Below are 21945 nucleotides of genomic sequence, written 5' to 3' on the forward strand. Positions count from 1 at the left end.
GAAACTAGTGTCCGCTTTTGACACAATTTTTCCGAAATAAATGTGATAATGACCTACTGCAAATACACTCCCGGAGCTTTTTTCTTATTTGCTACTTGATTCGTATTAAAGCATAGAGCACCTCCAAAATGTAAAGTGCAGTTCCATCTCAAGCTGTTGCAGCTGCTGTAGGAATCCACGGTTGGGAGCAATACGACGATGCTCAGAAACATGGCGGATCGCATCTACTAGTGAGAAACCTTGGTAGATCATTAGGTAGGCCAGGACCAATGTGGCAGAGCGGCTTTTCCCCAGAACACAGTGTACAAGGACTTTCCCTGTAAAAAAAAAAAGTTACATCTTTAGCGCTAATCTCACTGTGGTACAATACGTTATTCTCAAGGTTTATCAGTACTGATGTTCGGCAAAAAACAGATAACTTAAACGTAAGCTTAAAAAGAAAATCTAAACCATTTGGATGTACAAACTAAATACTTTGGGCCATTTGTCATAGTATTGTTGGGCAATTCTTTGAGAATATATTTTTTATTGCAGAAAGTTGGATGTAAATATTTTTTTTAAGTCTCACATTTCATTTTAGTTTTTGTAGAAATTTAATGCCAATCATCTTCTTCCAAAAAATACTTGTAGAGAAATGAAGGTAGATATACCATACTGGGAGTCCATCACCACCAAGACAAAAATGGCAGTTCTTTCTAGTGTCACCTAGATTACATGTGACAGTGCTAAAGGGGTTGTCTCCCCACAACAACCGCTGTCCATATGCCCTATTAGGGCATATGGACATCATAGTATACCGTCCCCAGGTCGCAGGTACAGTTGAATCCAAAGCTGAAGCATGGTAACGGTCAGTTCCCTGCTCCAGCCAGGGACTCCTGTCTTGGCAAAGCCATTGACATCATTGTCCTGGAGCGCGATCATAGACCGACGCTCTATTCTGGGATTCCCCTCCTGGAGAAGCCCCTGGCGTCACTGTTCATATATGGACAGTGACGTCAGGGGCCCCTCGTGGAGCAGAATCCCCTGGCCAGAGCATTGCCGACGCTCTGGCCGGGGATTTCCCCCCTGGAGAAGCCCCTGGCATCACTATCCATATATGGATAGGGATATCAGGGGCTCCTCCTGGAGCGGAATCCCTGGCCACAGAGTGGCCGATGCTCAGGATGGGGATTCCGCTCCTAGTGGCACTATGTGGGCACTATCTACAGTGGACACTGTGGCACTATCTACAGGGCATTGTTGCACTATGGGGCATTATACTGTTCCGGGGACATCTGTGTGGGCATTATACTGTATGGAGGCAGCTATCGGGGCACTATACTGTATGGGAACAGCTACAGGACATTATACTGTATGGAGGCGGCTATGGGGCATTATACTGTATGGGGCAGCTATGGGGGCATTATGCTGTATGGGAACAGCTATGGGGCATTATAATGTTTCGGTGCATCTGTGTTGGCTTATACTGTATGGGTGCATCTATACTGTGTGAGGGCAGGTTTTTGGCATTATACCGTGGGGGGGGGGCAGCTCTAGTGGCATCATACTGTGTGTGGGGTTCTATGGGGGCATTATACTGTGGGGAGTCACTATGGGAGCATGGTACAGTGTGGGTTGAACCGGGGGTGTATGGGCGCGGTAGAGCAACATCTGTTGTCCCTCTCTGCAATACTTGAAAGTTAGGAGGTATGGATATGCTACGAAAAAGTATGCAGCGTATCCGACCTGGAACCCGCATGGAATTCCGGCCAAAAGGCCATACTAAATTGTGGTACAGATTTTCGCCCGAATCCGCCACTGCCGAAAGCAGAGCAGAAAAAGAAAACAATACTTACCCCTACTGGCTTTCTCATAGCGACGCTTCCCTGCTCCCCACCTTGGATATCTTTTGCAGCCCGGCCTCCTGTTTTGATTTTGCATCCCATTTGATTGCTACAGCCTTTGATTGGTTGCATCAGTCATTTGGGATGAAACATTATCCCAGGAGGCCAGCAGCACAGAGAACAGGCGGGGGAACAAGGAGCCATTGCTATGACAAGGCCAGGGAGGTAAATATAGACTTTTTTTTATTACAGCCTGGATGAAGTAGGATGCCCATGGCGGACAGGCTGCTGGCTCCATGAATGAATTGTCAGTGGTGGAGTCCCTGAATTCCAAAGGGCTTCTTCACAAAGAAGTAATTTGTCAGGTCAACCCAAGCGTCCCTGGGTAGAGGCATTACTGCTCCCGTTAGTAGCTTCTAAAAAAAGTTGTCAAAAAAAACAAACAAACCAGGTTGTCTTTGTAGATACTGTGGCTGTATTGGATGAAAGTCTGGAAAGATTTCAGCTGCGCATTGCATACACCAAATGTTTCCACTTTCCCTATATTAAAATTCTGAATCCACATTGGTTAAAAGTCCGAAGTGAAGAAAACTTTCAACAGAAGCAGTGGTGAAATATTAATTCACGAAAGAGTAAATATGTGCCTTAGGCTATGTTCATATCTGCGTTGGAGCACTCATTTCAGATTCCATCATATTTTCCCATGAAAATGGCGGACCCAAAAGCGGAACCTGACGGATCCTATTATAAGTCAATGGAGTCCATCAGGTGCCGTAGGTATTCGTCATATGACATATCTGGCACAGCATCCTGGTTCCATTATAAACTCAACTTTTTCAATGCACACAACTTTTGGCATATCCACTAAGAAAACACACACAGACCCATAGGCTCACAGTGTACGCTGTATGGTGCCTCTGTGGGGCACCGTATTGTCCCCTAGAAGCAATGCTTCTAGTAGATTATACCTTTATAATACTGCCTGTATTGGGATGCCATAATGTTTTTCTCATGCATTCCATATGGATCTTGGAGAAACAAACCTTTCTGTGCCTCTATAAATAATCAGAGGCACACAAAGGCACAGTATGGGCCTATTGCAGTCTATGGGTGGCATGATACAGATCTGTAAAACTCAGCTGCGTAATACGGAAGCGCACATTAACCCTTAGGCCTCATGCACACAGCCGTTCCTGACGGCCGCGGGCCCCACTTTCGGGCCGTGCTCCCATTCGAAGTATTGGAGCACGGCCCGTAAAAAACGAAAAGTAGGATATGATCCATAATTTCCGGCACGGTTCTACGGCTCGGACACCTATGCGTAGCGATACAGAAAGGTGTCCGCGGCCAATAGAACCAGGTGGGTCCTAGATTTTTTACGGTCGTGTGCATGGGGCCTTAGACCACTGTCAGATGTGGCGGGTTCTGCAATAAAATTCAGCGACAAATCGCAGTACAATACATGGATGGGGTTTTCTAAACCCCATCCATATGTAGTGGAAAAAAATCTGTGCGGAATTCAGGTCATACTACAAAGTTTCAAAGATTTATATAGAAGCAAATTGTATTCTAGACACAACTGGATCTTTTTTATTGGCTAGCAATATCTTAAGATACTTACCACTTGGCATATTGAGGGCTTGGTGAATAAACTGTGCCCCTCGATGGAAATATATCCTCATTTTAAATTCTGGACAATCTTCTGCGGTAATGCCATAGTACTGAATATGAGGGCCATAGTCAATGCCGTCTCCTGTGCAATCCCATGAAGCATGAGCTGCATTTAGGATGTGGGTGATGCCCATTTTCTTCAGCTTCTTTTTGTCATTAGCGATCACACTATTACAGGTTTACATCAGAAAGTATGTAAGTATAAGTGAAGTTGTGGATATATTGCATTCTGAGTACCTAAACTTGTCTATTACATTCTTTAAAGTGACTGTCCACATATAAGTGAAAGAAAGTAGAACTAGCGTACTAGGTGCATGAAAACAATTATATTGTACAATAATTAGTCGACCGTCATATCACCTAACGTTAAAGGCCATGTACACCTTTGAATGTTTTATTTTTATTTTTAATATCAGTGTGTTTGGTTTTGGTTTTTATTCAAAATTATTTTTACTGTTTGAGATACAGCAGCCAGGCTCATCTTTCTGACCAACCGCTACACCAACGCCTCTACCCTCTGGCAGTCCCTGCAATGGTTGCCCATTCTATCCAGAATTTAATTCAAACTTATTACTCTCACCCACAAAGCTCTCCCCAGTGCTGCACCTCCTCACATCTCCTCCCTCATCTCTGTCTATCACCCTACTCGGGCTCTACGTTCTGCCAATGATCTAAGACTAACATCCTCCATAATCCGAACCTCCCACTCCCGTCTCCAAGACTTCTCTCATGCTGCACCCGTCCTCTGCAATGCGCCACACCGAACAATCAAATTAATCCCCAACTTCCACAGTTTTAGATGTGCCCTGAAAACACATCTTTTTAGACAGGCCTATAATATTCCCTAATCTGACTCCTTTCCCTGTATCCCCCCTTTTACATTAGACATGAGGTCCCCTCATTCAGCAGTATCCCCTCCTTGCACCCTAATGCACTTCATGTCTGTCATACACTGGCACTGGCTGGTGACCGGCTCATGCAACTTTATGTGTATTACCCCATATGTATAAAAGACGGCTGGACCATTGTACATAAGAATTTTTTGAACTTTATGTCTCCCTTATTTCCTCATAGATTGTAAGCTCTTGCGAGCCGGGTCCTCACTCCTCTTGTTTGAATTGTAAATTCGTTTTGTCACTATGTAATGTCTGATATTGTCTGTACAATGTACCCCCTGAACTGTAAAGTGCTGCGGAATATGTTGGCGCTATATAAATAAAAATTATTCTATTATTATCATTGTATCCTGTATACAGAGCAGCTGTATATATAGCGCTGAGACCTGTATATGTCAGGTCAGTGGGACTGACGGGTTCATTGACAGCGGGTCAGGTCAAGTTCTTACCAATCACATCTAAGTTCCTAACTTAGATGTGATCGATTACAGGTGGATCCTGCGTGTCAGACACTGAACCCGTCAGTCCCACTGACCTGACGGATTTAGGCTTCAGCGAAAGAAATAACATATTCCCAGGTGTACATAGCCTGTAAATGCGTGTAGTAATGCAGCAACATATTTAACCCGTTGTACTGTTTGAGCTTATCGGCGCCGCTAGCAATTGCTCTGATTGAGTTAAATGTGACCTCTATTAGGTTATTGTATCATTTACTACTATAGAAATGCAACTTACATATCTCCAAGGTAAAGGTTTGGGATGACTTCATCCACATGGTGTGTACCCCCTTTGTAGTTTTCTAGAAGTGCTTCCAGCTCTTGTACAGGAGGGGGGTCCCTACAGAACGTCCTCATTTTGGGAGCCCCAGTAAAGCAGCAAAGTGTAAAAAGATTCCCGGGAGTGACAGTTGTGTTCTCGGTCTCTGAAATGACACTTGATGTCAAGTAACAGCTGACTGCCTGTCATTAAATACTGCGTGATGTGTTAAAAAGGGGGTTGGGGAGGTTTAGACACAGAATAATTGTCCCGAGAATGTCAGGAGAATTCTGGTCCTACAATGAACATATTGTATTAGAGAGGGGAAAATAGCTGAAGCAAACAATGGGATTTTTCGTGTCTAGGACAATTGACTTTCCAACCTGCTAAAATATAAAACATAGAATCTATTTCATTTTCATGCAAAATATGTTTATCCTGTTTTCATTTCTTTGAGTTAAAAGGGTTTTCTGGTTTTATGAAAATTAGAGTAATTCTTAAAAAATAAACAGTAAAGCATCTTTCTAGTATGCTTTGGGGGCAATTTTTGTATTCTTTCTACACCAGTTTTCTCCACCCACTTTTCAAAAGGAGGAGCTTACTGGAAGGGGGCAGGGCCACCGTAGCAAAAAAAAATAATTAATTACTATAATTTACACCAGCTCATAGCTGGGGTAGATTTAATTTTAGGCACATCAAACTCCCATGTAATCCAGATTAAGACTGGCGTAAGAAACCCCAGTATCAATAAATTCACCACCTTGTGTTTCAATTCCTTACCATTCTTAACAACTCTGTGCGCTATCAGTGAATGGGAGCTTACTTGTTTACCTCTAAGGGACGAAAACGGATTGAGTTTGCTACAATGGAATTCAGTCTAGAAAACTATTTTAACTAAAAGTAACTCAGAAACTAGAACAGAAATTGCCCTTATAGAGGTTATCCACTACTGAACAAATGATGACCTATCCACCAGATAGGTCATCAGTATATCATTGTGCGGGTCCGACACCCGGACACCGCACCGTTAAGCAGCTCCTGTATCTGGGCACCGGATGTTATGGCCCATTATGCAGTGTACGGAGCCGGAAGCAGTTGGCTCCATACACAGCATAGCGGCTGTGCTGCCGAACTGCAGCTCTGCTCCTATTCATTTGAATAGGAGCAGAGCTGCAGTACGACAGCTTGGCTGCTATTCAGTGGCCGAAGCCAACTGCTTCCGGCATGTACGTCCAGAGCTCGGAGGCAGCCGGAGCGGCTTAATGGTGCAGGGTCCGGGTGTTGGGCCCCCACAGATCATGTACTGATGATCTATCCGGTGGATAGGTCATCAGTTGTCTAGTAGTGGACAACCCCTTTAAGGCAATTATTTATTAAATTATAATTTGTTTTTGTTTTATGATGTATTTTTTTACGTTTAGAGGTACTGGGGCGGCCGCAGGATGGTATTATTCAGCTGGGAAAGCCCAGAAACAGTGGCCCTTCCCACCCTGGTAATGCTAGTCTGCTGCTTCTATATTGTATCTGGATGGTTATGAAAAATGGGGGGGGACCCCATGTCGTTTTTTCCAATTATTTATTTAAATTAGTTTTTTTTTAAAACACAATGCCCCTGGACTATCCGCCCTGTGTGAACATACTCCTTCAGCCCAGAAATGCATGGTTCCAATGGGAAAGTTAAAATATAGGATTTTTACTAATAAATATGACCCGTAGTATTTGAATGGTTAGAAGAGATTTTGTACTAATGGGAAAACCTCTTTGATGCAAAGGAAAAGTGGAAGAATTGCCCATAGGAAATAGCTAGCGCTCTGCTTTAATTCACCTTAAAAATATAAGCGGTTCTCTACTTAGTTGTCAAGGTGAACATCATAGTTCTTGCTTTCCTATACAAATTGCACACGCGATTCATGAAATCCAAAGGTCTTGCAATCTACACAGAGTCTGAACTCCGTTCACATGAACTGTCGATTTAATTTGATCAGCTGAGCAACAGCATTACCTGTTGCAAGGATTTCTGTACCTTTTATTTTAGGCCTTATTATATTTCTTTGGTTTGGCTTCCCGGTTTTAGCAAAAAAAAAAAAATTGAAAATCTGCACCGTGGCAGGTGTGTGTGTGTGTGTGCGTGTGCGTGTGTGTGCGTGTGTGTGCGTGTGTGTGCGTGCGTGTGTGTGTGTGTGCGTGTGTGTGTGTGTGTGTGCGTGTGTGTGTGTTATCCTGGCCTTAGTCTTTTTTTTTTTTTTTTTAAGCCAAACACAGGAGTGAATACAAAAAAAATACACTTCCGCCTTTCCTTTATATTTTTCCTTCTTTTTGGATACACTCCTGGCTTTGGCACAAAAAAACTCAGACGAAAACTGCATGTGTGATTCCAGCCTAAGCCGTTTTGGTTCCTTTTTAGCCCACCTCACCCTAGACTTGTGAATCATGTGTCTACAGAACATGACAAATATATATCCTGCATACAGTGAAAGTCATAAAAGGTTTGTTTTTTACAATGAAAAGTAAAAAAATATATAAAAAAATCATTACAAGCAAATGTAAAAGATACACATATCAGCCAAACGTTTAAATAGCATTATTTGAAATCGCAACGGCTGAACATTTACGAATAAAAAAGTTTTTACATAAACTATGTCCGTTTTTGTTCACCTTTACCCCTTCTCTCCGTGCTGGTTGGTCTCAGTTTGGCTTTGTCTAGTTTGACACAGTTCTTCATCCAGGTGTAGCAGCTGCCGAAGAAAACCTGCGTTTGGGGATATCCAGCGGTTCTTCTGTACAGTGTGAATGGCTTGTACCAAGGAAAGTTGATGATGAATCATTAGGTATGCCAGAATCAGGGTTGCAGACCTACTGATGCCAACAACACAATGGACCAGAATCCTGGCTGGGAAAGAGTACATTTCACTGTCACAAAGAATCAGTCACTCAAGTTTGTCTTCTGTTTGGGGGTACATCTGACATGTTTGGGAACTGTATTATATGAAAGCAGGAGTAAGTGGTACAAGGAGCAGTGTAGCTGTGGAGACAATAAATTCTCTGCTAGTCCCCTGCAGACATCTATAGGCAAAAGGCATTAGTAATAGGTCTGATCTCTGTAGACAAACCATAGATTGTCATAATTTGTGTAGTATATCAAGGGGCTGCAGGGGCGCCGTGGGAAATGTATCTAGATTCATAACTCTCATACTAGCAACAGCAAGTCTACCTCCAAACAAGTTCTGTCTTTTAAACATTATTATATTCTAGAAAAGTGGTCTGCAGTCTATGGATTTTCAACTACAAGTCCCATCATGTGCTGAAAAAATTAAGTGTAGAAACGTATGAATAAATTGACAACTTTGTGTTACCATTCCCCTTGTCAAAGGGGTGTGTCCCTTCACAGTCTTAGGCCTCATTTAGACGAGCGTAATATACGCGCGTGCGACGCGCGTGCTTTTCACGCGTGTCGTACGCACCTATATTACTCTATGGGGCAGTGCAGACAATGCGTGAATTTTGCGCAGCGCGAGTGTGTTGCGTAAAACTCACGACATGTTCTATAATCGTGCGTTTTTCACGCATCACGCACCCATTGAAGTCAATGGGTGCGTGAAATCCACGCAGGTCGCACGGAAGCACTTCCGTGCGAACTGCGTGATTTGCGCAAGAGCTGTCAAACTCTGAATGTAAACAGAAAAGCACCACGTGCTTTTCTGTTTACTAACATCCAAACGGAGTGTCTTAGAGATGAGCGAACCGTCCGAACCAAACCGAACTTCACCGGGTTCGGCCGAACTCGTTTTGACCGAACCCGGCAAAAAAATTTCCGGTACGCGACGTCAGGAGACAGTCACTGTCCAGGGTGCTGAAAGAGTTAAACTGGTTCAGCACCCTGGACAGTGACTTCCGATCACAATAAACATGAACGTGTAAACAAAAAAAATAAGTTCTGACTTACCGATAACTCCCGGCTTCTTCCTCCAGTCTGACCTCCCGGGATGACGATTCAGTCCAAGTGACAGCTGCAGCCAATCACAGGCCAAGCACAGGCTGCAGCCAATCACAGGCTGCAGCGGTCACATGGACTGCCGCGTCATCCAGGGAGGTGGGGCCGGATGTCAAGAGAGGGACGCGTCACCAAGGCAACGGCCGGGAGACCGGACTGGAGGAAGCAGGAAGTTCTTGGTAAGTATGAACGGCTTTTTTTATTCACAGGTTGATGTATATTGTGATCGGAATTCACTGTCGAGGGTGCTGAAAGAGTTACTGCCGATCAGTTAACTCTTTCAGCACCCTGGACAGTGACTGACGTCGACTAGCCTCATCTCTATGATGGCGGCTGCGCGAAAATCACGCAGCCGCGCATCATACACTGATGACACACGGAGCTGTCAAGTGCCTTTTGCGCACGCAAAACGCTGCGTTTTTTTTGCGTGCGCAAAACGCACACGCTCGTGTAAATGAGGCCTTAGGGTAAGGCCACACAGAGCAATACAGACCTGGCCACGATGCAGCAAACAACCGCACATGCCAATAGTCCCGAATTTGTCGGGACTGTCCTGAATTTACAGGGACAGTCCCGGTAACTTGGTGTCCCGGCAACTGCCACATTCAATTGTATCTGCGCAGTATGCAGATATAATTTTATATTATGGCAGAGCAGGAAACTATCCGCTTCCTGCTCTGCCATTCACTCATCCTCAAGCGGAATCCCCAGCCAGAGCAATGCTGATGCTCTGGCCGGGGATTCCGCTCATAGGAATATAAGGACAGTGACATCAGGGGCTCCTCCTGCAGCTGAATACCCGGCTTCCGCTACTGGAGGAGCCCCTGCCATTACTGTCCATATATGGACAGTGACGTCAGCGGCTCCTCCAGAAGAGTAATGGCCGAACAGAGCATCGGCAACGCTCTGGCTCAGCATTCCCCTCCCTGAGGGAGCCACAATGGCTCTTCCTACATAGGTGGGGTGTAGGCACCAGCTACAGAGGGGGCTGTGTGGCACCAGCTACAGAGGGGACCATGTAGCACCAGCTACAGAGGGGACCGTGTGGCACCAGCTACAGAGGGGGCAGTGTTGCAGCAGCTACAGAGGGGACCGTGTGGCACCAGCTACAGAGGGGGCCGTGTGGCACCAGCTACAGAGGGGGCCGTGTGGCACCAGCTGCAGAGGGGGCCGTGTGGCACCAGCTGCAGAGGGGGCCGTGTGGCACCAGCTGCAGAGGGGGCCGTGTGGCACCAGCTGCAGAGGGGGCCGTGTGGCACCAGCTGCAGAGGGGGCCGTGTGGCACCAGCTGCAGAGGGGGCCGTGTGGCACCAGCTGCAGAGGGGGGGCCGTGTGGCACCAGCTGCAGAGGGGGCCGTGTGGCACCAGCTACAGAGGGGGCCATGTGACACCATCTACAGAGGCGGCTGTGGCACTATCTACAGAGGGCACTGTGGCACTATATACAGAGGGCACTGTGGCACTATTTACAGGGGGGCCATGTGGCATTATCTAAAGGAAGCAGTGCGTAACAATATCTACAGGGAACAGTGTGTGGCATTATCTACAGGGGGCACTGAGTGTGGCACTATCTATGCTGGTTTTTACACTACCAGTAGTGGTTAGCACATATTACCTAGCCCTAGTGATAAAGTGAGACATCACCTTCCTGTAAACAACCGGATAACAAGAGACATACTGGTCACCATTAACAGGCTATTTGACAGCTCGGTCAGCGCCGCTCTGTGTGGACTTACCCATAGGGACGTTTCAACTCATGTGACTGATGCAGCCAATACAATGTCATCCCAGGAGGCCAGGCTGTACTCGGAGCAGAGGGAGGCATCACAATGACAATGCCTGGGTAGTAAGTATAAGCTTTGTTCCATGCAAGATTTCTGCAGCGGACATTCAGTCCGAAAAACTGCACCACAACTTCCCTGTGGTTTCCAGGACAGATACTCTGTGTACTTTTACGCAACATATCCGCCTTGTGTGTCTTTACCCTTACACGGTCAGCACGGATTTGACGTTGTCAGTCTATATAAGGAAACACCCTTAACTGGTAACACCCTGTTGTCAATTTAGGATGCTCCAGTATTATTTCATGGGGACTGCAAGTATTTACTAAAACAGTCATGTCAGGAGAACTGTCCTCTTCAATCGATTAAGGACGCAGTCTATATTGGAACTTTAGAATACATTGATTCCGAGAGCCATAACTTTATTTTCTGGTTGAAGTAGCTGTATGATGACATTATTTTGGGTGTACATATAATTTATTCATTAACGTTCATTATTTTTTGGGGGAATCGAAGAAAATAGCAATTCAGACATTATTTTTTACAATTTTATTTCACATTGTCACTGCATGGCATAAATAACGTATTCATTTTTTTTTTTGCCATTTTATATAGTTGGATAAATGGATTTTCGGGGAAAAAAAGTTTTTTTTCTTCTTTGAACACTATTTATTCTGTTTTATTTATTTAAAGTATTATTGTATTTTTTGATGGGGGGGCAAGGTGCGAGGCCCATCATAGGCCTCTACCTATCTGGGCCTCTACCGATCTATGATGCTAAGAGAGGGCGTAGATTTCCCCTATAGCTTACACCTGTTTTCTGGTGTATATGCTCATAAATTTGTCGGGACGCATTGGCCATGGCCTTTTCCAAAGCCACCTTGGGTCCATTGCAGTCCATCGGACCACAAAAAACCCTTGTTGTCCATCCGTGTGCCATCGTTACTCACGGATCCACAACAATTCACCAATCCGCAAATCCGGACCTCAAAATGTTCTGAGTTTTTGCAGTCTGAATTTGCGGAATCCGCACTGATCTGTGTAAATCACGGTCATGTGCATGGGGCCATAGGAAAAAATGCATCCGCAATTTATCAGCAAAAATGCGTATAAATTGCAGCCGCAAAAGCACGGTCGTGTGCATAAGCCCTTAGATCAGGTTACACAAAAAGAGTTTGTTTGTTTCTATAGACACACATTCGTCTAGATAGGAGATGCATAGACAAAACAGTGGAATATTTTTCCTTTTTTAGATGCATTGCATCGAAGCAATAAAAATAGTTGTCATAGACACAAATTACTTTTCTGGATTAATTTTACCTCCAGGTGTAGTCAATGCTGTGTGAATAAATTCTGATGCCGAGTAGAAATATTTACTCATATCAAAATCTGGCACATCATTGGCTGGTACTCCATGGTATGTGATGCTGGCTCCATAAAAGTCAGGGTTGCCTTCGGTATACCTTCGCCCATGAGCTACATTCAGGACATGTGTGATGCCTAGCTTCCATAGCTCATACCTGTTATTCGCAGTGTTCCTGGGGATTTAGAGTAAAATTATAAACCGACATTAAATTGGTTTTCTGAGAAAAAAAATTCTCTGTTCACACTACCATCATGGCATCTGTTGTTAATGGAGCTATGACAGGTATGACTGATCCAGTGCAGAAAAATTAGAGGGTTGCATAAATCAGCATGTATAAAAATGTAAACCTTTGTGATATATATCTTGTTTTGGGATTTTCTTCATCTTCCAGAAGCCTGTAGACTAATTTTCCCTGCCTGCAAGGTCTCTGTATATTTTCGCAACCATAGTGGGGGCACTATGTTGGCATGTTACTGTGTGCAGACACTATGGGGCACCATCTGCATTATACTTGGGGCACTGTCTGCATTATACTTGGGGCACTATGCTGCATTATAATTAATGGGGGTGTGCTGCCGGGCATGATACTGTTTGCAGGCATTATGGGGGCATGATACTGTGTGGGAGCACTATGGGGGCATGATACTGTGTGGGAGCACTATGGGGGCATGATACTGTGTGGGAGCACTATGGGGGCATGATACTGTGTGGGAGCACTATGGAGGCATGATACTGTGTGGGGGCACACCCGGGGCATGATACTGTGTGGGGCACTATGGGATTATTTACAATGTGGGGAGCTTTTTGGGCGCACTACTGGGGCATGATACTGTGTGGGGGCATGATACGCAGCAACGCCGCACAGAACTCCCAGCATTAATTTACATGCTGCGGAATTTAAAGTTGCACCACAGAACACAACTGCATGACTTTTCTAAAAAACAATCAGCGTGTGCATGAGATTTGTCAACCACTGTTACTGAATAATACTGCTACACCATAACCACATAGTGATTAAATAATACACCCGCACTGTTACTGAATAATACCTCCACACCATAACCACAGTGACTGAATAATATCCCTATACTGTTACTGAATAATACCGCCACGCCATAACCACAGTGACTGAATAATATCCCCATACTGTTACTGAATAATACAGCCACACCATAACCACATAGTGACTGAATAATATCCCTATACTGTTACTGAATAATACCGCCACACCATTACCACATAGTGACTGAATAATGCCCCCACACTGTTACTGAATAATACCACCACAGCATAACCACATAGTGACTGACTAATACCCCCATACTGTTACTGAATAATACCGCCACACCATAACCACATAGTGACTGAATAATACCCCCATACTGTTACTGAATAATACCCCCATACTGGTACTGAATAATACCCGCATACGGTTACTGAATAATACCCCCATACTGGTACTGAATAATACCACCACACCATAACCACATAGTGACTAAATAATACCCCCGCACTGTTACTGAATAATACTGTCATACCATAACCACAGTGACTGAATAATATCCCTATACTGTTACTGAATAATACCGCCACGCCATAACCACAGTGACTGAATAATATCCCCATACTGTTACTGAATAATACCACCACACCATAACCACAGTGACTGAATAATATCCCTATACTGTTACTGAATAATACCGCCACGCCATAACCACAGTGACTGAATAATATCCCCATACTGTTACTGAATAATACCGCCACACCATAACCACATAGTGACTTAATAATATCCCTATACGGTTACTGAATAATACCGCCACACCATTACCACATAGTGACTGAATAATGCCCCCATACTGTTACTGAATAATACCCCCATACTGGTACTGAATAATACCCCCATATGGTTACTGAATAATACCCCCATACTGGTACTGAATAATACCACCACACCATAACCACATAGTGACTAAATAATACCCCCGCACTGTTACTGAATAATACTGCCATACCATAACCACAGTGACTGAATAATATCCCTATACTGTTACTGAATAATACCGCCACGCCATAACTACATAGTGACTGAATAATACCCCCGTACTGTTACTGAATAATACTACCACACCATAACCACAGTGACTGAATAATATCCCCATACAGTTACTGAATAATACAATCACAACATTACCACATAGTGACTGAATAATACCCCCATACTGGTACTGAATAATACCACCACACCATAACTACATAGTGACTGAATAATACCACCATACTGGTACTGAATAATACCACCACACCATAACCACATAGTGACTGAATAATACCTCCATACTGTTACTGAATAATACCACCACACCATAACCACATAGTGACTGAATAATGTTACTATACTGCTACTGAATAAAAATAACACTATATAAAGACCAATATTACCACCATATAGTGATCATATAGTGTTAGATGCCAGTTATACACAGGAGCTCTGCAGACGATATAAGTGATTACCGCACATTTATACCCAGTGACTCACGGGTGATGTTTTCTCTGATTAGTTGTTCACTTTCCCTTTTTTTCTCCATCTGTCCCAGACCACTGTGACGACTTATTCCAACCACGACTTGACTCAGAATTCGACACACAGACATGTTTGCATTTCCAGCACATTCCACACCTATACCCCGTCCTCTAAACAAACTTGTAATCCACAGTGCCCCAGATGATAATAATGATCCCTCTGTGCTAGACACAATAAAAGTGCCCCATCAGTACCCGTGCCCCCTTTGTGCCCCCACAGTAATAATCCCCACTTTGTGCTCCCTGTAGATAGCACCACACAGAGCCCCCTGTAGATAGCAACACACACAGCCCTCTCCTATGCCCCATCCTCTAAACAAACTAGTAATCCACAGTGCCCCAGATGGTAATATTGATCCCTCTGTGTTTGAGACAATAAAAGTGCCCCATGATTAACCTTGCCCCCTTTGTGCCCCCACAGTAATAATGCCCACTTTGTGCCCCTGTAGAATGCACCACACACAGCCCTCCTGTAGATAGTGCCACACAGCCCTCCCCCTTTTATATAGTTCCATACAGCCCCCTCCAATAGATAGTGCCACACAGCCCCCCCTTATAAATGGTTCCACACAGCCCTCCTCCCTCGTATATAGTGCCACACAGCCCCCTCCTTTGTACAGTGCCACACAGCCCCCTCCTTTGTATATAGTGCCACACAGCCCCCTTCTATTGTATATAGCGCCACACAGCCCCCCATCTCTTGTATATAGTGCCACACAGCCCCCATATATAAAGTGCCACACAGCCCTCCCCTTGTATATAGTGCCACACAGCCCCCTCCCTTGTAGATAGTGACACAGCCCCCTCCTTGTATATAGTGCCACACAGCACACCCTACCTTGTATATAGTGCCACCCAGCCCCCTCCCTTGTATACAGTGCCAAATATCCCCCTCCCTTGTATATAGTGCCACACAGCCCCCGTCCTTGTATATAGTGCCACACAGCCCCCCTTGAATAAAGTGCCACACAGCCCTCCCCTTGTATAAAGTGCCACACAGCCCCCCTTGTATATATTGCCACACAGCCCCCTCCTTGTATGTGGAGTCACACAGCCCCTCCTCCCTTGTATGTAGTGCCACACAACCCCCTACTTGTATATAGTGCCAAAGAGCCTCTCCCTTGTATGTAGTGCCATACAGCCTCCCTTCCATTGTATACAGCGGCACAAAGCCCCTCCTCCCTTGTATGTACTGCCACACAGGCCCCCCCTTGTATATAGTGCCACACAGCCCCCTACTTGTATATAGTGCCACACAGCCTCCCTTGTATATCGTGCCACACAGCTCCCCCCTTATATATAGTGCCACACAGCTCCCCCTTGTATATAGTGCCACACAGCTCCCCCTTGTATATAGTGCCATACAGCCCCCCCTTGTATATAGTGCCACACAGCCCTCCCTTGTATATAGTTCCACACAGCCCCTTTCCCTTGTATATAGTGCCACACATCTCCCTCCCCTTGTATATAATGCCACACAGCCCCCTCCTTGTATGTGGAGTCACACAGCCCTTCCTCCCTTGTATGTAGTGCCACACAGCCCCTATATAGTACTTATATAGAGTGCCACACAGCCTCCCTTCCATTGTATATAGTGCCACACAACCCCTCATCCCTGGTATGTAGTGCCACACAGCCCCATACTTGTATATAGTGCCACACAGCTACCCCTTGCATATAGGGCCATAAAACCCCCTCCCTTGTATATAGTGCTACACAACTCCCCCCTTGTATATAGTGCCACACAGCTCTCTTCCCTTGTATATAGTGCCACACAGCCCCCTCCCTTGTATTTAGTGCCACACAGCCAGTGCCACAAGCTCCCCCTTGTATATAGTGCCACACAGCCCCCCTCCTTTGTATATAGATTCTTCCCAGCGCTTTATAGGCTGCAGGCCTAACGTGGCCTGCAGCCTATGGTATTCAATTGTATCTGCGTCCTGGGAAGGTGCCTCGGGCCCCGTAGCAGCCGCTATGGCTGCAATAGTGGGCAGGGGGCCCTAAGGGGTTGGAGGCCCTGGGCAATTGCCCAGTTTGCCCCCCTAACGCCGGCCTTGGTTACATAGTATGGCTGAAAAAATAAATATGTCCATAAAGTTCAACTAAGGAATGGGAAAAAGGGAAAGGATGGAAGGAATTTTTACAACTTTGGTTTACCCCTATTGATCCAGAGGAAGGTTTAAACCTTTCCCGTCTTTTTTTTTTTTATGTTTTACTACTTTTACAAGGATAAAAACGGATTGTTAAAGGTAAAATTTAGTTTTGTCGCCATATTCTGAGAGACATAACTTTTTTGTTTTTCAGTCGATTAAGCAGTATGATGGCTTATGTTTCAAGGGCGAGCTGTAGTTTCTATTGGTACCATTTTGAGTTAGGGTATGTGCACACACACTAATTACGGACGTAATTCGGGTGTTTTTGCCCCGAATTACGTCCGAAAATAGCGCCGAAAATAGCGCTGACAAACATCTGCCCATTGAAAGCAATGGGCAGACGTTTGTCTGTTTACACGAGGCGTAATTTACGCGCCGCTGTCAAATGACGGCGCGTAAATAGACGCCCGCGTCAAAGAAGTGACCTGTCACTTCTTTGGCCGTAATTGGAGCCGTTATTCATTGACTCCAATGAATAGCAGCGCCAATTACGTCCGTAATGGACGCGGCGTTCAAGCGCCTGCACATGCCGTTACGGCTGAAATTACGGGGATGTTTTCAGGCTGAAACATCCCCGTAATTTCAGCCGTTACGGACGCCCTCGTGTGAACATACCCTGAGATGAGACTTTTTGATCACTTTTTATTCAATTGTTTGTGGGAGATGAGGTGTCCAAAAAAATAGCGATTCTGGCGTTAAAATTTTTATTTTTTACGGCATTCACCGTGCGTACTAAATAATGATATATTGTAATAGTTAAGACTTTTACAGAGGCGTCAATACCAGTTATGTCACAGTGTCCCCCAGCATGTAGAAATGGGACCAGTCTTTAGCTGGTCATGTGATGTTGTGCTGAAGTTTCATGGGATTGATAGCAAAGCAGAGAGGAAGAGAAAGTTGGGGAAATCTAAGAATTAAGATGGATGCTTTTTTAAAGCACAGACAAGGCAGTAGTTCAAAAAGTAAGTCCAGAATACATAAAAGAAGTGTAGAGTGTGGTATACAGTCAGGTGGGGAATGTAGACATGGAAAGTTGTGTTTCCCCTGGAGGTCTTCTTTAAGTACATTAGTGGATGTATTAACAGCACTGACAAAGCCTACATCAGCTGATCTTTATTCTGTTGTATATAACGAGCTAAGGAACATATTTAGTAGCTTTGTCTTCTCTTGATCCCCCATGACCGACTCCCCAATACAACTATTTAAGGGTTCTACATGTTCTGACCTTGGTTTTTGACATTTACATACTTTAAAAAAATTGGGGATTTATTTTACTATCCTTGGTCACCTACCTTTCATTTTGTATTTTTGTTGATTTTATTACTTTTTTACAGATTTTATTAAGCTTTTTGGAATTTTCAAAAGCTAAAGTGGTACCCTCAGATATCTAATTTTCAAACGCTCTTTTTTTTGTCAATTATTGCCTTTTTACAGAAGATGTAAGCTATGTTTATATTTGTTACCTATAGGAATAATTGTTGCCGTATATTTAACCAAAGTAGATTTTAGGCACTTTCATTTACATCATTATTTGAGATTAGTTGTTCCCAGTCTATGTCCTGAATTGCAGCCCTCACTCTGGGGAAATTGGCCTTCTTAAAATTAAGTGTTTTTGCCCTCCCAGCCTGTGTTTGTTTTTTACAGTATAAGTAAAATATAGATATATTATGATGCCCGTTACCGAGGTTTTCACGAACATTGACGTTCCCAACAAGTTCTGCATTATTAGAAATGACCAGATCCAATAGAGCTTCACCCCTAGTCGGGTCTTCCGCAAACTGGCCCATAAAATGTTCCTGCTATAAGTTAAGTTGAGAAAATTTCTCCCCTTCACAGTTGAAGAACAATGACTCCAAATAATATCTGGGTGGGTGATTAAAATATCCCATTATCACTACAGTACACCCCCCCCCCCCCCCCGTGCAGCCTGGTCCATCTGTTTACATAGCTTACCTTCCATCTCCTCAGAAATATTGGGGGGTCTATAGATTACACCAAAAATAATTTTTTCAGTGTTTACCTCCCTTTGTAATTCCACCCACAAGGTTTCAACCTCCTCACAATCTTCACCCACTACTGTCTCTTTTACACTCCCCTTCATATCACTTCTCACACAGACATACACCACCACCTTCATATCACTTCTCACATACAGACATACACCACCGCCTTCATATCACTTCTCACATACAGACATACACCAACACCTTCATATCACTTCTCACACAGACATACACAACCGCCTTCATATCACTTCTCACATACAGACATACACCACCGCCCTAATATCACTTCTCACATACAGACATACACCACCGCCTTTCCTGTTTGTCCTGTCTTTCCGAAACAGTGTAAAACCCTGCAGATTTGCAGCCCAGTCATGTGAAGAGTCCGGCCATGTTTCAGTAACACCAACTATATCTATATGTTCCTCCAGTACCAAGGCCTCAAGCTCCCCGATTTTGCTTGCTAGTGTTATGGACATCAATTACTTCTTGTATTTGTGAACATACACTTTAACTTGCCTTTTAATTTTTCACATTCAGTATCAGAAATGTGATTATTTGACATTATTTGGGCATTTTTATCTTCAATGCTGTTTTGTAACACAAGGATCTCCTTATCCTGTTGCCTGGGCCTCCTCCACAGTCCATTTCTCAACCCACCAATATAGTCTGATCCCTCTCTAACCTAATTACCCTTTATTTTCTACATTGTCCTCCCTCCTCAGCCCTAGTTTATATACTCCGCCACCCTAGCTAGAATTTGATCCCCCAGCGCAGTGGACCCCCTTCCATTCAGGTGCAAATCATCTGCAGAATACAGTTTGTACCCCAATGAAAAGTCAGCCCAGTGCTCTAGGATCCCAAAGCCTTCTCCTCTACACCAAACCATGCATTTAACTCCCTGAGCTCCCGCTGTCTTTCCTGTGATGCGCATGGCACAGGCAGTATTCCTGAGAATACTACTTTGGAGGTCCTTCCCTTCAGCTTGTAGCCTAGTTTTTAAAATTATTCTTAAGGCTCCTCCACCTACCATGTATTTGGTCATTGGTTCCCACATGAACCAAGACAGCTAGATCATCACCAGCCCCTCCCAGTAATTTATCCACCTGTTCCACCACATGCCAAACCCTGGCACCAGGGAGACAGCAAACCATTCGGTTGAGGCGGTCTTGGTGACAAATTATTCTATCCGTCTTCCTGATTATAGAATCCCCTACAACTATCAATTGTCTTGCCTTACCTGCATTACCATCCCGCCAACTACTAGCTGGGCTGTTCTCCCGGCTGTTAGGGAAATCAGTATCCACTAGAGCTGCCATTTCTGAGACTGACACCCCTGCATCATCACCCAACTTGTCAATTTTGCTTGGAATAACAGAAACAGGATTGGCCTTCCTTTTCTTGGACCCCTTTCTACTGCCCCTAACTACATTAAACCAGCTACTTGCCTGGTCCTGCTCACCCATGTCTTCACCCTCCAGACCTACCCCACTAACTGCATGCTCAGTGAACAGCAAGCTCCGCTCAAGATTGTCAATCGCCCTCAGTGTTGCATTTTGCTCCTCCAGATCTGTAATGCGAGCTTCCAGGAGACCAACATGCTCACATCTGCCACAGAGGTATTCACCCTAAAACTCCTGCTCCAGTCCTGCATACATATGGCAAGTTCTATCATTTCTCCCATCACTTTGTTCAACTTGATGGTACATATGTATTTTTCAATCATGCTAAATATGTAAATATGTTGTTATTACATCCAGCATTAAGATAGCAGTCGAGATCTCCGCAGTACACATACTGCGTGCTCACAGTCTCCCCCCACACACAGTGGGCTCTCCCAGCTTAGAAGCAGGAAGTCTCAACAGCTGTCAGAATCTTATGGGACTTTGACTGCTCACTGCTGCCGACTCCAGCTGTTTACAGCACTCGTTAATTGAACAGTTATAACTTTTTTAATTGTTGGTAGAGCAACTAGCGATTTTTGCAATGTTTTATTTGTGATCGATGCAGTTTTCTTATCTTTTTTAAACACAGAATTTTTGATTCTTTAGCATTTTTAGGCTAAGGGTATGTTCACACGCACTGTTTTCAGACGTAATTCGGGCGTTTTACGCCTCGAATTAAGCCCGAAAAGACGGCTCCATTACGCCTACAAACATCTGCCCATTGCTTTCAATGGGTTTTACGAGGTTCTGTTCCCACTGCTGTCGCATTGCTGTCAAAAGACGGCGCGTAAAAAGACGCTGCGTCAAAAAGTTGCATGTCACTTCTTGGGCCGTTTTTGGACCCGTTTTTCATTGACTCCATTGAAAAACAGCTCCAATAACGTCCGTAAAATATGCCGCGAAAAACGCGAGTTGTTAAAAAACGTCTGAAAATAAACAGCTTTTTCGCCTGAAAACGGCTCCGTATTTTCAGACATATTTTGCTAAGCCGTGTGAACATACCCTTATAGTTTGGAATAAATAGTAAAATCACTCAATCTTTGTGATTGCCCTTGTGTATCGTCATTTTTTTTATACATTACATGTCTATTTTAGGGTAAGTGGGTTAGAGCTAGCTTTACGACGATGATTGGCGGGGGAGCGTTCTTTTGGTGAGGTATTTTATGCGTCATTTTTATAAAATTCTTTTTTGCTTGTTTTTTAAAAATATCACTGCCCATGTGAACGATTAAAAACCGAATTTTATTGAGGTAATTCAAGACACTAAAAAATGGCTGATTGCCCAGGATTCTAAACAGGCATAGGTAGTATGACCAAATGGGAGGGTGCAAAAAAGTTATCACACATCCATGTATACCTCCAGTACCAACATGTTATTCTCCCTTCTTATTAGATAACACTTCGGTCACAGTTACCACTGAAATTGTTTTTCATTTTTGTATTATTATGGCCTGTTCCTCAAAAGGTCAGAAAA

At 44.2% G+C, this 21945-nt stretch overlaps 1 protein-coding gene across 3 annotated transcripts in view; it reads right to left on the bottom strand.

Moving 5' to 3' along the window:
* Positions 1-240: 240 nt before the first annotated feature.
* LOC142663294 (dual specificity protein phosphatase 13A-like) overlaps positions 241-21945 on the bottom strand; it is a 34608-nt gene continuing 12903 nt past the window's right edge. For 2 of the 3 annotated variants that reach the window (XM_075841862.1, XM_075841864.1), the window contains 3 exons: positions 12239-12456; positions 7802-8036; positions 5228-5312 (listed from right to left, as the gene is read on the bottom strand). In XM_075841862.1, the coding sequence (XP_075697977.1) occupies positions 7804-8036; positions 12239-12456 (451 nt within the window). In that variant the 3' untranslated portion in view covers positions 5228-5312; positions 7802-7803. Of the gene's footprint in view, positions 318-5227; positions 5313-7801; positions 8037-12238; positions 12457-21945 lie in introns of those variants that run through there. The other variant, XM_075841863.1, reaches the window with a different exon arrangement.

The sequence above is a fragment of the Rhinoderma darwinii genome, chromosome 11 (genome assembly GCF_050947455.1).
Source record: "Rhinoderma darwinii isolate aRhiDar2 chromosome 11, aRhiDar2.hap1, whole genome shotgun sequence".
Taxonomy (NCBI): domain Eukaryota; kingdom Metazoa; phylum Chordata; class Amphibia; order Anura; family Rhinodermatidae; genus Rhinoderma; species Rhinoderma darwinii.